At 39.3% G+C, this 17,594-nt stretch overlaps 1 protein-coding gene across 1 annotated transcript in view; it reads left to right on the top strand.

Moving 5' to 3' along the window:
* The window catches only part of Pgm2l1 (phosphoglucomutase 2 like 1), a 44,620-nt gene that overhangs the window by 23,226 nt on the left and 3,800 nt on the right, over nt 1-17,594 (top strand). The window contains exons 2-12 of the mRNA XM_029538837.1: nt 792-959; nt 2,724-2,830; nt 3,971-4,055; nt 6,363-6,446; nt 9,220-9,413; nt 10,804-10,993; nt 11,298-11,395; nt 12,173-12,350; nt 14,919-15,012; nt 15,658-15,787; nt 16,487-16,676. Of these exons, the coding sequence (XP_029394697.1) occupies nt 792-959; nt 2,724-2,830; nt 3,971-4,055; nt 6,363-6,446; nt 9,220-9,413; nt 10,804-10,993; nt 11,298-11,395; nt 12,173-12,350; nt 14,919-15,012; nt 15,658-15,787; nt 16,487-16,676 (1,518 nt within the window). The remainder of the gene's footprint in view (nt 1-791; nt 960-2,723; nt 2,831-3,970; nt 4,056-6,362; nt 6,447-9,219; nt 9,414-10,803; nt 10,994-11,297; nt 11,396-12,172; nt 12,351-14,918; nt 15,013-15,657; nt 15,788-16,486; nt 16,677-17,594) is intronic.

Below are 17,594 nucleotides of genomic sequence, written 5' to 3' on the forward strand. Positions count from 1 at the left end.
CCTAGTGCGCACCACGATGTACAACGTCCACAAGCAGCTTGGTTTTTTGAGACAGGGTTTCTCTGTATAGCCCTGGCTGTCCTGGAACTCCTGCTTGTGGACGTTGTACATCGTGGTGCGGAGCCTAGTGCGCACCACGATGTACAACGTCCACAAGCAGGTGCCTTGGTTTGTAATGCTGAGCACTAATTAACATTTTATAACCTATCAATGCAGAAAATGTAAACATTACAGATTCAACTCATAGTAACTTTGACAAGAGAAGGTGCTGCTTGTGGACGTTGTACATCGTGGTGCGCACTAGGCTCCGCACCACGATGTACAACGTCCGCTTGCTTCTGCCTCTCGAGTGCTGGGATTAAAGGTGTGTGCCACCACGCCCGGCTAATTGGTAGGTATTTTAATAGCAGTTATCCAATACTTTATATATTTTAAAGCTTAATTTAGACTCCTAATTTAATGACTAAAGTAATTCTTAGTTCTTAAATTTAGAATTATATAAAAATAGATAAATGTACTCTCAGTATAGCCTTTCTTGAGGACTCAGTATCTCTTGAGAACTCAGTAAGTGGGAGGATTTTTAATAAACAATATATATATATNTNTGTGTGTGTGTGTGTGTGTGTGTGTGTGGGTGTGCCATGCTGTATTTTTGTAGTATATACTAAGTTTAATAAGTAACCTTAGAATCTAATGAACCAGGCTATGAATCTACATTTTGGGCCCTTAGACAGGCTTAGTATTAGTACTTTATGATCTCAATTAGATCTGCTTTTTTTTTCAAAAAACAGAATCCCAAAACAAAAGAGCAGATTGAAAATCTCTTGCGGAATGGGATGAACAAGGAATTGCGTGATCGTCTTTGTTGCCGGATGACTTTTGGGACTGCAGGACTTCGATCTGCCATGGGAGCAGGGTTTTGCTACATTAATGACCTTACAGTAATACAATCAACACAGGCAAGTATTACATATATATGTATTTTAATACTATTACATATTTACTATTATATATGTGCTTTTCTTGCTTCATTATTTTATTTTAAAAAATTTGGCAGTACCCTGTAACTTTAATATTTTCAAATCATACAAAATGATGGTTCTTAAAAGCTTTAACCTCCCTTCTAGCCCACCACCCACCAGAGGTAGTGGAAAAGAAAGGATATAGGGGAAGTGGACCTGATTAGAAATGGTTCTTTGGAGTAGATCCCATCTGCGGTGTTAGGAAATGAGCAGTTCAGTTTACAGGTTAGCAGCGATAGCTTGATTCACTTGCAAACACTTCACGGATATACCAGCAGTCCAGTTCGATAGAGTTGGGGTAGCAGCAATGGTGGCAGGACCTAGCAGGAACCACCAGACCTCAGCTGAATCAGCATGAGTCAGCAGGAGAGATTCGGACCAAGGCCAACAGGAACACCAGGAGAAGTTCTCTGAGAAAGGCCAGCAAAGTAAAAATCAGTGAAGTCCATCACTCACTACCAGCAAGCCTCGCCAAGCCTCTCTTAGTCCCTTGAGTTTTAATTATACTCCCTCCAAACATCACTTGTCCTCCATGTGCCTTGCCTCACCAAGTGTCTTGCCTCAGCACATGAGTCTGTATCAGCTGATATCACTCTGCCAGTCAGCCCAAGTCCAATGAAGCAACAAGAAGCCACAGCACACACCAGATGGTTTTTGGTGCATTTCTCTCTATGGAGTCCTGACAGTTGAAGCTCAACTACGCAGTGTAAAGTGGACCAGTACATGCATGTCATTAGCGAAGAATCCATCACATGCCTTTTCATGTGCCTGTTAGCAGAACATCCTTTCACCTGTGTCTGCTTCAACAAAATGTTCCTTCATGTGTCTACCTTAGCAAAATGTCCTTTTACTTGTGGCTGCTTCAAGAAAACATTCCTTCACGTGTTTGCCCCAGCAAAACACCATCTGACACAGCTGACTTTCCAAAGAACCCTTAAGTTTCCACTTCAGTACCCTTCTATTTAAAAAATTAACTGTATGTCCAGGAAGGTATTCTCATAAACAGAAAGGGCAGACCCAATTTTGATCTTCTGTTTTGCCCCAAATGCATGCTGGAAATTATGTGTCTACAAGGACACAGTCCTTTTCATGAAAAGTTCTCTGGCTGAGTGTTGTGCACACCTTTAGTCCCCACACTAGGGAGGGGGAGATTGAAGCTGGTGGAACTCTGTACATTTGAGAACAGCCTGATCTACATAGCAAGTTCCAGTCCAGCCTGAGCTACATAGTGAGAAAATGACAATTCTGTCCTCCAGAACCTTGCAGTAAAAACTAGTTTCCCTGGTTTCTTCTGAATGATCTTTCTGACATGCCCCTTTTCCTCTTACTGACCCATTTTTCTCTCCCTCATGTTTTGTGTGTTGTAGTGAAGTTGTGGTTACTAAATTGGTATTTCTGTAGTACTAAATGTGCTTGAAAATCTGAGAAATGATTACTATCTCATATTCATGGGTGACCAGTATTGCTCCCACATTAGTAAGCATGGCTGTGAACACCAAAGCCAGTTCTGAGTCAATAAGCAGCTGAATAAAACCAAGAGATTTAAGTTGTAAAGTTCAGAGCCTGAGGTTGGGATGTAGCTCAGTGGCAATGCCCTTGCCTAGCTTGTTTGAGGCCCTCAGTTTATCTTCATCTGAAGGGGAGATAGGGGGCACTTTAGGTGAATGCCTGACCAGGAACGTATCTGTTCGTTTGTTTCAGGGGATGTACAAATACCTGGAGAGATGTTTTTCAGACTTCAAGCAGAGAGGCTTTGTTGTTGGCTATGACACTCGGGGTCAGGTGACTAGCAGCTGCAGCAGCCAGAGGTACCGTGTTAATTACTGCAAAGGTTACATTGGCATGGGGGTAAAATATTTCTTTTTTTTTTTTTTCTGGTGGTAAGTTCTGAAATAAGACCTTTGTCTAGAAGCATGGTTCCATGCTGATGCTGATTTTATGTTTTTCTCAAGCTTGAGAACAATTTTAGCTGAAACAGAAGTCAAAAAACACTTCAGAGATAAGCTTTAGACTTTGTAGAAGTATAACTTCTTAAAATATTGGAACTTCAAATAATAATGTCAGTGTGTATGTTGGGGGGGGGTTCCCTAGGAACCGAGTAGGAGTAATTATGAAACTTCTATTCTCTTAAAATCCTGCTCTAGGACCTTTTCATAATTTGATAATCATGGTACCTTTTAATGGAGTTTATTTATCTCACTGTCCTTTGATCTTGTTGCATTTTACAAGTTTCATTTCTTAGTTTAAAGCAGTTATCACTACCAAAAGGTGAATGAGAAAGAATTATTGTGTCAGTTCTGTTTGTCATTAAAGACCTTTTAGTTTTCTTACTTGTATTTGGAGGGTTAAGGTTTTTTGTTTTATGTAAGTGTGTCTGGGACTGTCTGGGCCTCACATATTCTAAGCCAGTGAACTACCACTGAGCCATATCCCTAGCTCCTTAAAGAAAAGACACAAACAAACAAACAACAGCAACAAAACCCTTGCTTAACAGTTTCAAGTTGGAGCATCAAGCATAAATAATTAGTGATGGTAAGAATTGTTTGGCTAGGCATGGCAGCACATAAGGGAGGCTAAGGCAGGATTGTGAGTTAGAGACAAACCTACGTAATAGTGAGTTCCAGCCAGCTTAGGCTACTGCAGAAGATACTTTTTCAAAATTCAGAATAATTCTATTGTGAAACCTTTATTATACAGAAGGTTAGTTGATTAAAATTATGAGAAGGGGGCTGGTGAGATGGCTCAGTGGGTAAGAGCACCCGACTGCTCTTTCAAAGGTGCAGAGTTCAAATCCCAGCAACCACATGGTGGCTCACAACCATCCTTAACAAGATCTGACTCCCTCTTCTGGAGTGTCTGAAGACAGCTACAGTGTACTTACATATAATAAATAAATAAATCTTTTAAAAAAAAGTATGAGAAGGACTAAATGAAATCTCTCTTTTTAGGCTTGCTAAACTCACAGCTGCAGTGCTGCTCGCTAAAGATATTCCTGTTTACCTTTTTTCAAGATACGTTCCTACACCTTTCGTAGTAAGTGTGCTGCGGTCATTACTCAACTGGATGTTCTTCAGGGGATTTCTTAAGTCAGTTAGGATTCAAATCATGCATATGTCCAACCCAATGAAAATCCAACCAAAGGAAGAAAAATAGTTTTGCTTTGAGGTTCGTCTATGTAAGTTGACCAGCTGATGGTCATGGTGAGATGTTTAATGATCTTTTTTCAGAAATTGATTTATCAGGACAAAAATGGCACATGGATTTGAGCACACGATTAGCAGGTTGAACAGGAGTTTGTGTGCATTTCCATCTGAGAGCTGAAAAACAGACAATGATTAGTCACCAACAGACTTTTAAAAGACCGTTATGACTGGCCACTGACCTGATAGATCATTCGATAGATAGATAGATAGATAGATAGATAGATAGATAGATAGATAGATAGATAGGTAGATAGGTAGATTTAGACTAAAGAGCCACCAACCTCATTTGTACTTAGTGCAATTAATAGATCATGTCCTAGTTACTGTGTTACAGTTATAATTGATGTACATGGTCTCAAAATTGTACACGTTTAGGAGACTGGTGCTACTTGACAAAAATGTGGTAGTGGAAGTGGGAGTATATTTGTCAACGGAAAGCAAAGACTATGTGTCTTTAAAACTGAACGGTAATGAAAACAACAAACAGCAAAACTTGTGAGATAGAACGAAGCCCTACTCTGAGGGAAATTTGTAAGTTTAAGGAGTGTGTTAGCAAAGGAAAAGATGTTAAGATACTGAGCTTGTGCTCTAATAATATGTTAATGCTGAAGCAGATTAAAATGAATGAAATCATAAAAATATAAGTAATATAGTAACAAAAGACAAAACTGGGCTGAAGAGATGGCTCCAGGTGCCAAGCCCGACAGCCTGAGTACAGTCCCTGAGGCCCACATGGTACAAGTAGACAGCCAGGTTCTACGAGTTGTTCCCTAGTCTCACGTCATGAATGTGCCCCCAAAATAACTAAATAAATGTAACTTAAGATTTATTAGCCGGGCGGTGGTGGTGCACGCCTTTAATCCCAGCACTTGGGAGGCAGAGGCAGGCAGATTTCTGAGTTCGAGGCCAGCCTGGTCTACAAAGTGAGTTCCAGGACATCCAGGGCTACACAGAGAAACCCTGTCTCGAAAAACCAAGGAAAAAAAAAAAAGATTTATTGATAAAACCATGGAGTGCTGAAGATACAAGACACAAAAGGAGTGTGTAATAAATACAGTAGAAACTAAGATAATCATAGTATTTCTAACAGTGTAATTGAAATAAATATGTAAACTTGGATGAATAGCCAGTTTCCTAGAATAACAGTTGATACATCAAAACTGATAAAAAAAAAAAAAATGAGCCTACATAAGATCTATAGTTATTCAATAAATTTAATTGGTATTTTTAAAAGTATTCTCAAGTTTAAAATAACAAGTCCAGGTGATTTTATATGCAAGTTTTATCAAATATTTAAGGAATGAATAATGACTATAGATTATTCTATTGTAGTTGATAAGGTATTTTTAGCAGTCCCAGATTTACTTCCTTTTATCACTGACTTCAAATCAAGGGTTGTCTTCCTTGACTGAGGGTAGCCAGAATATCTTGGGGAAGGAACTCTGATTGGGTGTGGGTTTTGAAACGTTTCTGGAATCAAATTAAGGGAATAGACTAGTGTTATCAGACCTGGGACATCTACCAGCTCCCCTCCCCCCCTTCTGTGGTCTGGAGAGTGGTTGGTATGATGGTGGAAACAGGAAGGAAGTGTCCAGGGAAGAGAAATAGTCAAGGAAAGTGAGCTGACACTTACGGGCCATGGAGGCATAGAGTATATGTGAAGAACTTCAAATTAAAAGACAGAAGACTTATACCTTTGAATCTTCTGCCTAATGACTGTGTAATGCCAGATAAAACTCACGTAACATGTGATGGATTAGATGGCTTCTAAGTTTATTCCCACCTCCAACTATTTGTAATTATATGTGCCATTCAAATTCTCCAGTCCAGCAAAGTGTCTGTCATGTATCATTTACTAAATGTTATCATATAACAAAGAATAAGAAAATTTGAAACCAATAAACAATAGGAGATTGAGAGGAAAGGCCATTCGGGTGATAATTGGATGGTTGTTGAACTGCGCATGTTAGAGAAGGACCTTACCCATCAGGTAAGGATCAGGGAGATCTGAAATTATGATATCTAAGTGTCCTCCTACATTATTTAACCAAGTAGCATTCATAGAAAATGTTTGAATATCTAGCAAGCAGAGTGGAAGAATGCTGCTAGGATATTTATTTATTTATTTATTTATCAGCCATACGCCGTTCAGGAGCTCAAAGCAGTTGCGGGTGTGATGATTACTGCATCTCATAACCGCAAAGAGGACAACGGGTACAAGGTAAGCCTTGGACTCTCAACCTTTGCTTATTTTATAATTTTTACTTGAATAATATATACTCAATATTTTCTATACTGAGGAACAGCGCCAGGCATTGGAAACATATAAAAACTTTGATGCTGGCTCTCACAGACTGTGCACCTGTGATGGTGTTACTGGTTCCCAGGGTGTGTACACCACAATGGTCTTTTCATTGGGGTTTTTACTCCTTTTTCCCTTGATTTCTCCATCCCATTCCAAATATAACCTCTCTATAATTTCAGAAATCAAATCATGTTGTATATCAAGAATATGAAGAAGGAATGGGAAGAGCCAGGGAAATTGTACCTTGGGCTCACTTTCTTCTCTCTCTGTGCTGCCCTGGCTTCTCAGTGGCCATAGGACCTTCTTGCTACATTAGTCTCTGTGACAAAACATCAAAAGTAGAGTGCCAGAGGTAAAAAGTAGCTTGAGATGTACAGTACTGAGCCATGTTTTCAGGCTTCTGCGAGATGGACCCATAGTCTTACATTTTCCTTCATGTTTGGGAGGACTCCAGACAATCAAGTTCTCGCTTAGAAAGGTTTGATACTAAGTTAAGATTTGGGGCCTACTAGGTAGAGGTGACAAATACCTTTAGTCTCAGAACTAGGGAGGCAGAGGCAGGCAGATCTCAGAGTCAACGCCAGACTCTACAGAGCAAGTTCCAGGACAGCCAAGCCAAGATTACACAGAGAAACCTTGTCTCAAAAAGCAAAATAAAACAAAACAAAAATAGATTTGGGGCCTGACCCACTCCCAGAGGCAGGAAAGAAGCATAATTAATTCAGTTTGTGACATGTAAGTTTTAGGTATCGTGAGTTAGCCAGGTAAGCAGATGTGCCGTGAGCAGCTGGTTGTAGAGACTGTGTAACTCAAGGAAGAAATATGAGTTGAAGTCACAGTCTTTAGGGTACCGTATCTATTACAACACATGGAACAGAGACTGGGGAAATGGTCCTGTGGGTAAAGTGCTTGCTCATTAAAGTGCGTGGGTCCCGAGCTTGGTTTCTCAGCATCCATGTAATTTCTGGGTGCGGTATGTGCATCTGTAACCCCAGTGCTGTGGGACAGAGGCAGGGGACCTAGGGCTCATTGGCCAGCCATCCAGTCCAGCTGAGATAAGGAGCTGTATCCAGGTTCAGCAAAAGACCCTTCTCAAAAACTCTGTTTGAGAGGGAATAGAGATATGGTTCAGCCTTAAGACACTGGTGCTCTTCCAGAACCATGTCTTCTTCAGGAACCATGTGATGGCTCACAGCCATCTGTAAATCTGAGGGGGGCTACACATACATTTTAACAAACTTCTCATGAAAGTAAACACAAATATCCTAAAAATACAGAAATTTTGGGAAAGTTTTAATTACTTCTATTTTACTAGAGGTTATGGATCTGTTTAAATTGCTTACTTCATCTTGGTTTAACTGTGGTAGGTTATACATCAAGAAATCCATCCTTTTAGGTTTTCCAGTTTAGTAGAATACAGATTTTTAAAGTATGTCCTTATTCTCTGAATGTCCTCAGTGTCTGTTGTAATGTCCTTTTCATCTTTACTTTGGATTTTTTTTCTCTCTCCATATCTTGGTTAATTTGGCTAAGAGTTTCTTGATCTTGTTGATTTTTCTTTTCTTTTTCTTTTTTTAAAGATTTATTTATTTTATGTGAGTACATTATAGCTGTCTTCAGATACACCAGCAGAGGGCATCAGATCCCATTACAGATGGTTGTGAGCCACCATGTGGTTGCTGGGAATTGAACTCAGGATCTCTGGAAGAGCAGTCAGTGCTCTTAACCGCTGAACCATCTCTCCAGCCCGATCTTGTTGATTTTTCAAAGAACCAACTCTTCATTTCATTGATGCTTTATATTGTTTTCTTTTCTATTTATTGCTTTCTGCCTCAAGTTTGATTATTTCTACTCTTTGGATGTTATTTCTTCCTGCTCTAGAGCTTTTAGGTGTGTTGCTAAGTTGCTAATATGTTTGTTTGTTTGTTTGCTTGTTTTGAGACAGGGTTTCTCTGTATAGCCCTGGCTGTCCTGGAGCTCACACTGTAGACCATGGGCTGGCCTTGAACTCAGAAATCCGCCTGCTTCTGTCTCCCAAGTGCTGGGATTAAAGGCATGCATCACCACTGCCTGGCCATATAACTTAATTTGTAGTGTAAATCTTTGTGGATATTTCATGGTTTCTTTGTTTTCAAGTGTATGAATGCTTTGCCTGCATGTATACAGTATCCTCAGTGCAGTGCTGGAAGAGGGCATCAGATCCCCTGAGACTGAGACTGGAGTTACAGGTAGTTCTGAGCTGCCATGTGGGTACTGGGATTCAAACCCAGGTCATCTGCAAGAGCAGCCAGTGCTCTTAACTAACTGCTGAGCCATCTCTTCAATCCATTTCATGTTTTTTTTTTAAATATTATTTTTATATATTATCTTTAACATATAGTTATAAGAGTATAATTAGACACTAGTGTGTACATTAAAGGTTAAGGTGGTTATACCGATGCCTTGTATTGACTTGTTACTATTCTAAGGTTAGAAATAACACATGATTCTCTTTTGACAAGTCTCTCTGAATTCATTACCATCGATGTATTTTAGTTTTGGTAAATTAGTCTAATATTGGCATATTTACTTGCCTAATTTGATATTCTTCTTCAAAATACCAAAGATCATCTCTACTCTAGCTAAAAAAAATAAAAAAGAGCCTAATAAACATTTTACCTAATTATGGCCATATTTATGTATCGTATAGGTTTATTGGGAAACTGGTGCTCAAATCACATCTCCACATGATAAAGAAATTCTGAAATGTATAGAAGAGTGTGTGGAACCCTGGAATGATTCTTGGAATGATAATTTAGTGGACACCAGCCCACTGAAGAAAGATCCTCTGCAGGACATTTGCAAGAAATACATGGAAGATCTGAAAAAGATCTGTTTTTACAGGTATCCAAGTGGGACGGTAGGATAACCTTAGAATATGATTAGCGTATATTCCAGGCCTGGTGTAAAAAGTGTCCTAAATGAGCTTGGTGTCAGAATCAGTCTCTCTTTTCCTTCCCTCTCTCTTTCTCCTTTCCTCTCACCCTACTTCCCTCCCCTGCTCCTCCCTCTCTCCCCTCTAACATACTAGGAGATACTTGGGGCATGTCACTAACCAAAGACTGCAAAGTCAGCAAAGTGAAGAATCACTGTAATTAATAGAAAAAAAGAAAGAAAGAAAATCAGTGGTTTTTAGTAATAGTAAGAAAGCACATTATTGGTTACTTTTGTGTATTTGTAGACTAAAATCACTAATTCAGGGCTTTTAATGACTTGCAAATCTTCACTTTTAAAATTGATTAATTCTCATACTTTTTCTTTTCCATGTGTAAATTCACATCTATTCTTATCAGAGGAATTGGAATAGAATCTAATGTTACCTCTAGATTCAGTGACACATTCATAGTAGAAACAGATCAGAGGGATGTACTAATATAAACAAAGGCTGAGATGTATCTCAGTTAATAGAGCAAGTGCTAGTATGGGCCAAGACCTCCCTGGGTTGAATCCCTAGTAATGCACAAACTAGGCACAGCAATATACCATATGTTATACCATATTTCAGTGCTTGGAAGCAGGAGGACCAGAAATTCACATTTATCCTCAACTACAAAGAAAGTTTGAAGCCAGCTGGAGATGAGGAAGGGAAAGAAAGAAAAAGAAAATATGAAAAAGATGCATAATTTGCATACCAAGAAATGGGACATGGTGTAGGAAGAGCAAGGATTGGAGACATAGGGAAGAACATTTACAAATTAAAAAAGATTTGAGAGAAGCCGGGTGTGGTGGCACACGCCTATAATCCCAGCACTGGGGAGGCAGAGGCAGGCTGATTTCTGAGTTCGAGGTCATCCTGGTCTACAAAGTGAGTTCCAGGACAGCCAGGGCTATACAGAGAAACCCTGTCTCGAAAAACAAAACAAAACAAAAAAGGATTTGAGAGACATAGCAACCAGGTGATATTTTTAGACACTTGGAGAAAATGTGAACATGGATATTAGAAACATTTAAAAATTATTGTTCAGGTTTTTTAGATGTGATAATGAATATAATTGTGTTTTTAAATACTAAAGTATTTTGTGCAAAATAATACGATTTTTGAAGAAGCAAAGCCAGGCTGACAGAAGTGACATGTTGAAACCAATTGCCAAGTATATATGGATGTTGGGTGTTCTCTTTACAGTTATTTTGAAAGCTTTATGGGTATTATGAAATATTTGCTATTTTTATAAATTTTATTATAGGAAGTGGTTAGTAAATTGTTATTAAGGGTGTGTATGATTTTCCTTTACAGGGACTTAAATTCAAAGACCACCTTGAAATTTGTTCATACCTCCTTTCATGGAGTTGGACATGACTACGTGCAGTTGGCTTTTCAAGTATTTGGTTTTCAGCCTCCAATTCCAGTCCCAGAACAGAAAGATCCAGATCCAGACTTTTCTACTGTTAAATGTCCAAACCCTGAAGAAGGAGAATCTGTGCTGGTATTGTTTTTAAATTCAAATGATTCTTAGCTTATCAGCCATCAGACTAGCCGGGTCTAAGTGACACATCAGAGATGATTTACATACTTTCCTCATGCTCTACCGCGAGCTCCCTAGTATTAAATTATACTGGAGCAATAAGGAGTTTTGCTGGAAATTTCTGTAAAAAATGGCCTTAGTTCAAACTCTCTAGACTGTATGCTTTTTAAAATTCATACCACTGACATAATGCCTAACTTGAGGAACAGGAACATTGGATTTAAGTTCTTTAGTATAATCTAGCCTTTTGGGGTCACTGTTTTAGGAACTGTCTCTGAGACTGGCAGAGAAAGAAAATGCCCGGATAGTGCTAGCCACAGATCCTGATGCCGACCGGCTGGCCGTGGCGGAACTTCAGGAGAAGTAAGTAATTTGAGCTTCAGCCCTCCATGGGACATCTACATCACCTCCTCCTCCTTCCAAGAACTGAGGCTTGCCATAAAAGAGGATGTGTAAAGATTCTAAGAGCCAGAGGTAGTAAGAGACTACAAGACATGTGTGTTTTCAGGACACAGCAGGTCAGCTGCACGTATAAACTCACAGCACTGGTGGAGAGGCAGGAGGCTTATGGAGCTCCCTGGCTAGCCAGCCTGGCTGAACCGATGACCTCCAGGTTTAGTGAAAGTCCTCTCTCAGAGAATAAGGCAGAGCACTGGAGAGATGGCTTAGTGACTCGGCGCACAGCCTTCTGGCCTTCTCTTTCTGAAGTCCTCAGTTTGGTTCCAAGTACTCACATCAGGTGACTCACAGCTGTCTGTGCTCCAGTTCCAGGGAATCCAACACCCTCTTCTGGTTTCCACAGGCATTACAGAGATGTGCACATACAGGAAAACAAGTACACAAACATACACAGAAATAAAGATAAATGAAATTTAAAGTATATTTAAACATAAAGTGGAGAGTAATATAGGAAATCACTCAATGTTCACTTCTGGCTTCCATACATACGCACATACATGTGTGTGCACACGGATACACATGTATACTACACACCAAAAGATTGAATAAAAGTTTTGTCAAAAGTTCCATATAATAGAATTGGGGTTTCCCATCTAAAGGAAGGTGATTTGAAGCTATAAGTTAGAAAGTTTTCATGAGAAGCTATGAAGGTCTTGACATTGAATTTTATTCTTTCTGCAGTGGCCATTGGAAAGTTTTCACAGGGAATGAGTTGGCGGCTTTGTTTGGGTGGTGGATGTTTGATTGCTGGAAGAAAAACAAACCAAACGCCGATGTGAAGAATGTTTACATGCTAGCCACCACTGTCTCTTCTAAAATTTTAAAGGCAATTGCACTTAAAGAAGGATTTCATTTTGAAGTAAGAATGAAACAGACTTCATGAGAAGTCTGTATACTACTTTGCTAAACACCTCTGTGAAGGCATCTCTGCACCAAACTGACTTTCATTGATCTCACTGATAACTGTTTTCTACCTCTGTTTCTTTGAAAATATCATGCTTGCTTGATGTTTTTGATAACTTAGACTCCTAGCCAAAATCATCTAGTATGTGAATTTCAAACTAAATACTAACACTTCTTATTCCATGTAGTATTACCTGGGAATGTCATATGGGTACATATAACATTTTAAACTGGGAAATTCTAAGTTATTCGTAATGTAGACTTCAGAAAACTATAGATCTCATTAAATCTTCGCTTCTACTCATCAAATACAGAATTATGACTTGTTACTTTAAGTGTAACTCTGAATTGCAAACTTAGACCCAATGACAATATATCCAGAAATTACAGTAGTGAGTCTCAGGCTGGATCATTAAGTTTTGTGACCCTCAGGCAGTTAGTGACCATGGACTTATGACAGGCAGTTTTTTGCAACCTCTTGGACTAATGTCAATTAAGTTGTCCTCTGTCGTTTTTGTCATCATCAGGCTATGGGTCATAATACTAATTGGATCTACCTACTAATTGTAATTAGATTTGAGAGGTTTTCATCTGATAAGTTACTGTCCAATTGCAAGACGTGCCCTGTTTTAAGTGTCAATCAAGAGGGCACATCGTGCACACTAATGCTAGATATTACCATCAAGAATCTGTTTCCTAGTTCACCTTTCTGTTTTCTTTCAAAAACAAGAAATAGAAGTAGAAAACCCAACACTACCCTCAGGAAAAAACAAACAAACGTATATATTGTTCTTTAGAATAAAGTTTCCTTTATGCTCTGGATATATTTTTTGCTATTGACAAGGAAAATGTTAACATCATAATTCAGAATCCTAGGCTTGAATAAAATTTCAGTATCTCCTAATATTTTTAGATTCTTCTCAAAGGTTAAAGAATATTCTGGGCTGGAGAGATGGCTTAGTGAGTAAAGTTTTGCTTTGTTCCTGGGAACTTGAGTTTGAAACCCCAGAATCCATGAGGAGTTGGATACAGTATTATGTGCATAAAATTCTAGTTCTCCTGTGAAAACATGGGGTTTGGAGATGGGAGAATCCTTCTGAAGCTCATAGGCCAGCTGTCTCAGTGAATGCAGTAGCAAGCAATGTAGAGACCCTGTTTTAAATAAGGTTGATAGATGAGGACTAACTCCCTATGTTGTCCTTTAAAGTCCACATGTGGACCGTGGCACACATATACCCTCATTCACATGAACATGCATGTGTGTACATACACAACCATCATAAATAACAGAAAAGAAAAATGAATATTGTGCTTGTCAAACACAAGTAAAAAATTAGAAGATGCTGAAACTTTATTCAAGACTAAGATTCTAGATTATGTTAACATTTTCCTTGTGTATAGCAAAAAGATAAATCCTGAGCTTAAAAGAAACTTGATTCTAAGGAGCAATATTAATAAGTTTGTTTTTACTGAGGGTAGTGTTGGCTTTTCTTTTTTTTTTTTTNTTAAAGATTTATTTATTTATCATATGTAAGTACATTGTAGCTGCCTTCAGACACACCATAAGAGGAAGTCAGATCTCATTATAGATGGTTGTGAGCCACCATATAGTTGCTGGGATTTGAACTCAGGACCTTTGGAAGAGCAGTCAGTGCTTTTAACTGCTGAGCCATCTCTCCAGCCCAGTGTTGGCTTTTCTATTTCTAGTGTTTTGTTGTTGTTTTGAGAGGAAGCAGAAAAGTAAATTAGGAAGCAGATTAGTGATGGTAAGCTCTAAAATTAGTGTGCATGATGTGTTTTCTCTAATAACACGAAAGCAGGACATGTCTTGCAATTGGACCGTAACTCATCAGATAAAAAACCCTCAAATCTAATTATAAAAAGGGCTTGGTAAAGGCTTTGTATATGCCACAGGGTTGTGGAATGATACATGCAGTTCAAGCTTGTGTGCTTGTGGTGTGTGGTGTGCTTATGTTATGTCCCTAAAAACTTAAAGGCCTTGATTACTCGGGAAGACTAAATCACATCCTTCATGAGTGCTCATATTAAGGTTATAATGCGCTTAAACGACAGCAATTGCTTCAGGAAAGCAATATAATTAAACTCTACCTCCATCCCTTATGTGCAGTCTTGGGAAGAGTCATCTCTAAGCTTCTGTAATGGCAATAATATTTGTAAGCATTAGAAGGGATGATGTAGAGCACCCATTACAGTGCTTAGTAGACAGTAGATGATTGTAGCACATGAATGCACATACCTCTCATTTTGAATCTGTATTTATCACCACTTATAAACATGTTATATTTGATGTAAACCACCTGTTGCTCCGCTAGCGGATCATTAGTTGTGTCTCTGTGTGTGGTTACATTAGCTTGAGACTAAATATCTACTACTATATAAATCTTTATGGACCAAGGACTGTGATAGAAGCTCACTATGCATGAGCTATGTGCATTTAGAAATGAGCTCTTTAATATGTGTTCATCAGAGTCAGTTAACTGGAGTGGCTTCCTCTACATTTCAGGAAACATTACCAGGCTTTAAATGGATTGGAAGTAGGATAAAAGACCTCCTAGGAAATGGAAAAGAAGTCCTTTTTGCATTTGAAGAGTCTATTGGTATGTAGTAAATACTAATAATCTTTTCTCGTGCTTGAAAGCATTTAAAATACAGTAATTCCGTAGAGAGGAGATATTTACTTTCTGGGTATGATTTTGAGTTGCAAAAATGCAGAGATGCATGCCTAGTAGTATATATGCCTGCAAGTGGACAGTAACTCATCAGATGAAAACCCCTCAAATCTGATTGCAGAGAAGGACTTGGGCTTTGAGTAGCCATGGTGTTAGTGAAAGATACACACAGTTTAAGTACATGTTGTGCTTATGTTTCCTTTCTAAAAACTTTGATAACATAAAAAGACGGAATCACATTTTCCATCAGAGAAGAACTTAAAGATCCCTGAATACATTGTTAGCAGACTCTGATGGAGTTGGGGTTTTTGGTTGTTATTGTTGTCATTGTATTTTGTGGTTCATGTCGGTATTTTTTGTTTTTTTGTTTTTATTTTGAGAAAAGGTCTTGGCTGTCATAGCCTAGACTGGCCTTGAACTCCCGATTCAGCCCCTGAGTGCTGAGATTTAGTCATACATTATCACACCCGGCTTGACCCTGTGCTCTTCAGTCCCCTGGTCAGGGAAGAAATCTAGAGCTGGAAAGTCTAGAGGAGGTTTCCCTCTTTTCTAAAGACACCGTCTGACCCTCAGGCTTTCTGTGTGGAACCTCCGTGTTGGACAAAGATGGAGTGAGTGCAGCTGTTGTTATTGCTGAAATGGCCTCTTTTCTGGATAGCAGGAAGGTAACACTGATGGAGCAACTGACAAAAGTGTATGAAATGTAAGTTCTCACGGTGACCTCACACAACAGACCTGCCTTGCTTGCTTTTTGGTTGGTTGGTTGGCTGGCTGGCTGACTGGTTGGTTGGTTGGTTGGTTGGTTGGTTGGTTGGTTGGTTGGTTGGTTGGTTGGTTGGCTGGCTGACTGGTTGGTTGGTTGGTTGGCTGGCTGGCTGGCTGGTTGGTTGGTTGGTTGGTTGGTTTGGGGTCCTTTTCTTAGTTTGTTTTTGAGGAACAGATTCCTTCCTCTCCTCCCCTCCACTTTCTTTCTTTTTTTGTTAAAGACAGGATTACTCTGTGCAACCCTGGGTGTCCTAGACTCGCTCTGTAGACCAAGCTGGCCTCGAACGCATGGAGATCTGCCTGCATCTACCTCCCAAGTGCTGGAATTAAAACATGTGCCACCATTTCCTGACTATATTTCTTTACTATTAATACTATCAGTATCACTTTCTATAAAATATTATGTTGGCGGAGCCGGGCATGGTGGCGCACGCCTTTAATCTCAGCTCTCGGGAGGCAGATGCAGGCGGATTTCTGAGTTTGAGGCCAGCCTGGTCTACAGAGTGAGTTCCAGGACAGCCAGGGCTATACAGAGAAACCCTGTCTTGAAAAAAAAAAAGTTATGTTGGCTTATCTTTAATATGCACATGTCCAAAAGTTACCTAGAATCTGACTTTAGCTTTAAATCTTTGTGCAGATACGGTTATCATATGTCCAAAACTTCATATTTCTTGTGTTATGATCCACCTACTATCAAAACCATATTTGAAAGGATTCGCAATTTTGAGTCTCCAAAGGAATATCCAAAATTTTGTGGGGCTTTTGCTATTTTGCATGTACGGGACATAACCACTGGATATGATAGCAGCCAGCCAAATAAGAAATCAGTAAGTACCTTTTCTTTTTACAAACAATGAAGACAATTTAATAATTCAAGTCACCAAAAAAAGTCTAAAGCTGCAGTGTTTCACATAAGACCCAAGCCAGTGTGCTCATGTTTACTTGTTCACAGTGCTTAAGTTTAGAAGCAGCCAGATGGAAGAGACATACAGGCAAGGTTCTACAAGTGGAGGCCTGGGCGAAACCTCCCAAGTCAGTGGTTCTCAGCCTTCCTAATGCTGCAACCCTTTAATCCCACCTCATGTTGTGGGGACCCCAACCATAACATTATTTTGTTGCTACTTTGTAACTGTAATTTTGCTGCTCTTATGAATCACAATGTACATATTTGATATGTAAACTCCAAAGGGTTGGAAACCCACAGATTGAAAGCAAGCTCTGTCCAGGTTTACCACCTTTCCAGCATTCTGTGTGTTCAGCTAGAAGTTGAAACCCTAGAAAACACCTCTTTAAAAAACAAACGAACAAACAAAACCACCACCAACAACAAAAAACTTGTCATAAAAAAACAATGTCATAATTCATGGTATAGTAAAAGAGTGGCCTCTAGTTTCTTGAGGGGAGGACCTGTCGTTTTGTGCCAGACTATTGTCAAGTGCACTAACGGGTCTCTGACTTAATACTCATCACTCCCCAAATAATCATCTGTGCTGCTGGTGCAAAGGGAAGTGGGCTTGGAGAAGAGGGACCAATGAAGAAGAGGAATCGAGAGAGGGAATGCACAGTGATGATGAATGATGTGGGAACATGACGTCTAAAGACTTCAGACCCCTGCAGCTTTCTATTTTAACATGCTTCCAACCTGGCTCTCCATACCTCTAGACCAATAGAACTGATGATTTCTTTCTTTCTTTCTTTCTTTCTTTCTTTCTTTCTTTCTTTCTTTCTTTCTTTCTTTCTTTCTT

Source organism: Mus pahari, chromosome 1, assembly GCF_900095145.1.
Source record: "Mus pahari chromosome 1, PAHARI_EIJ_v1.1, whole genome shotgun sequence".
NCBI lineage: Eukaryota > Metazoa > Chordata > Mammalia > Rodentia > Muridae > Mus > Mus pahari.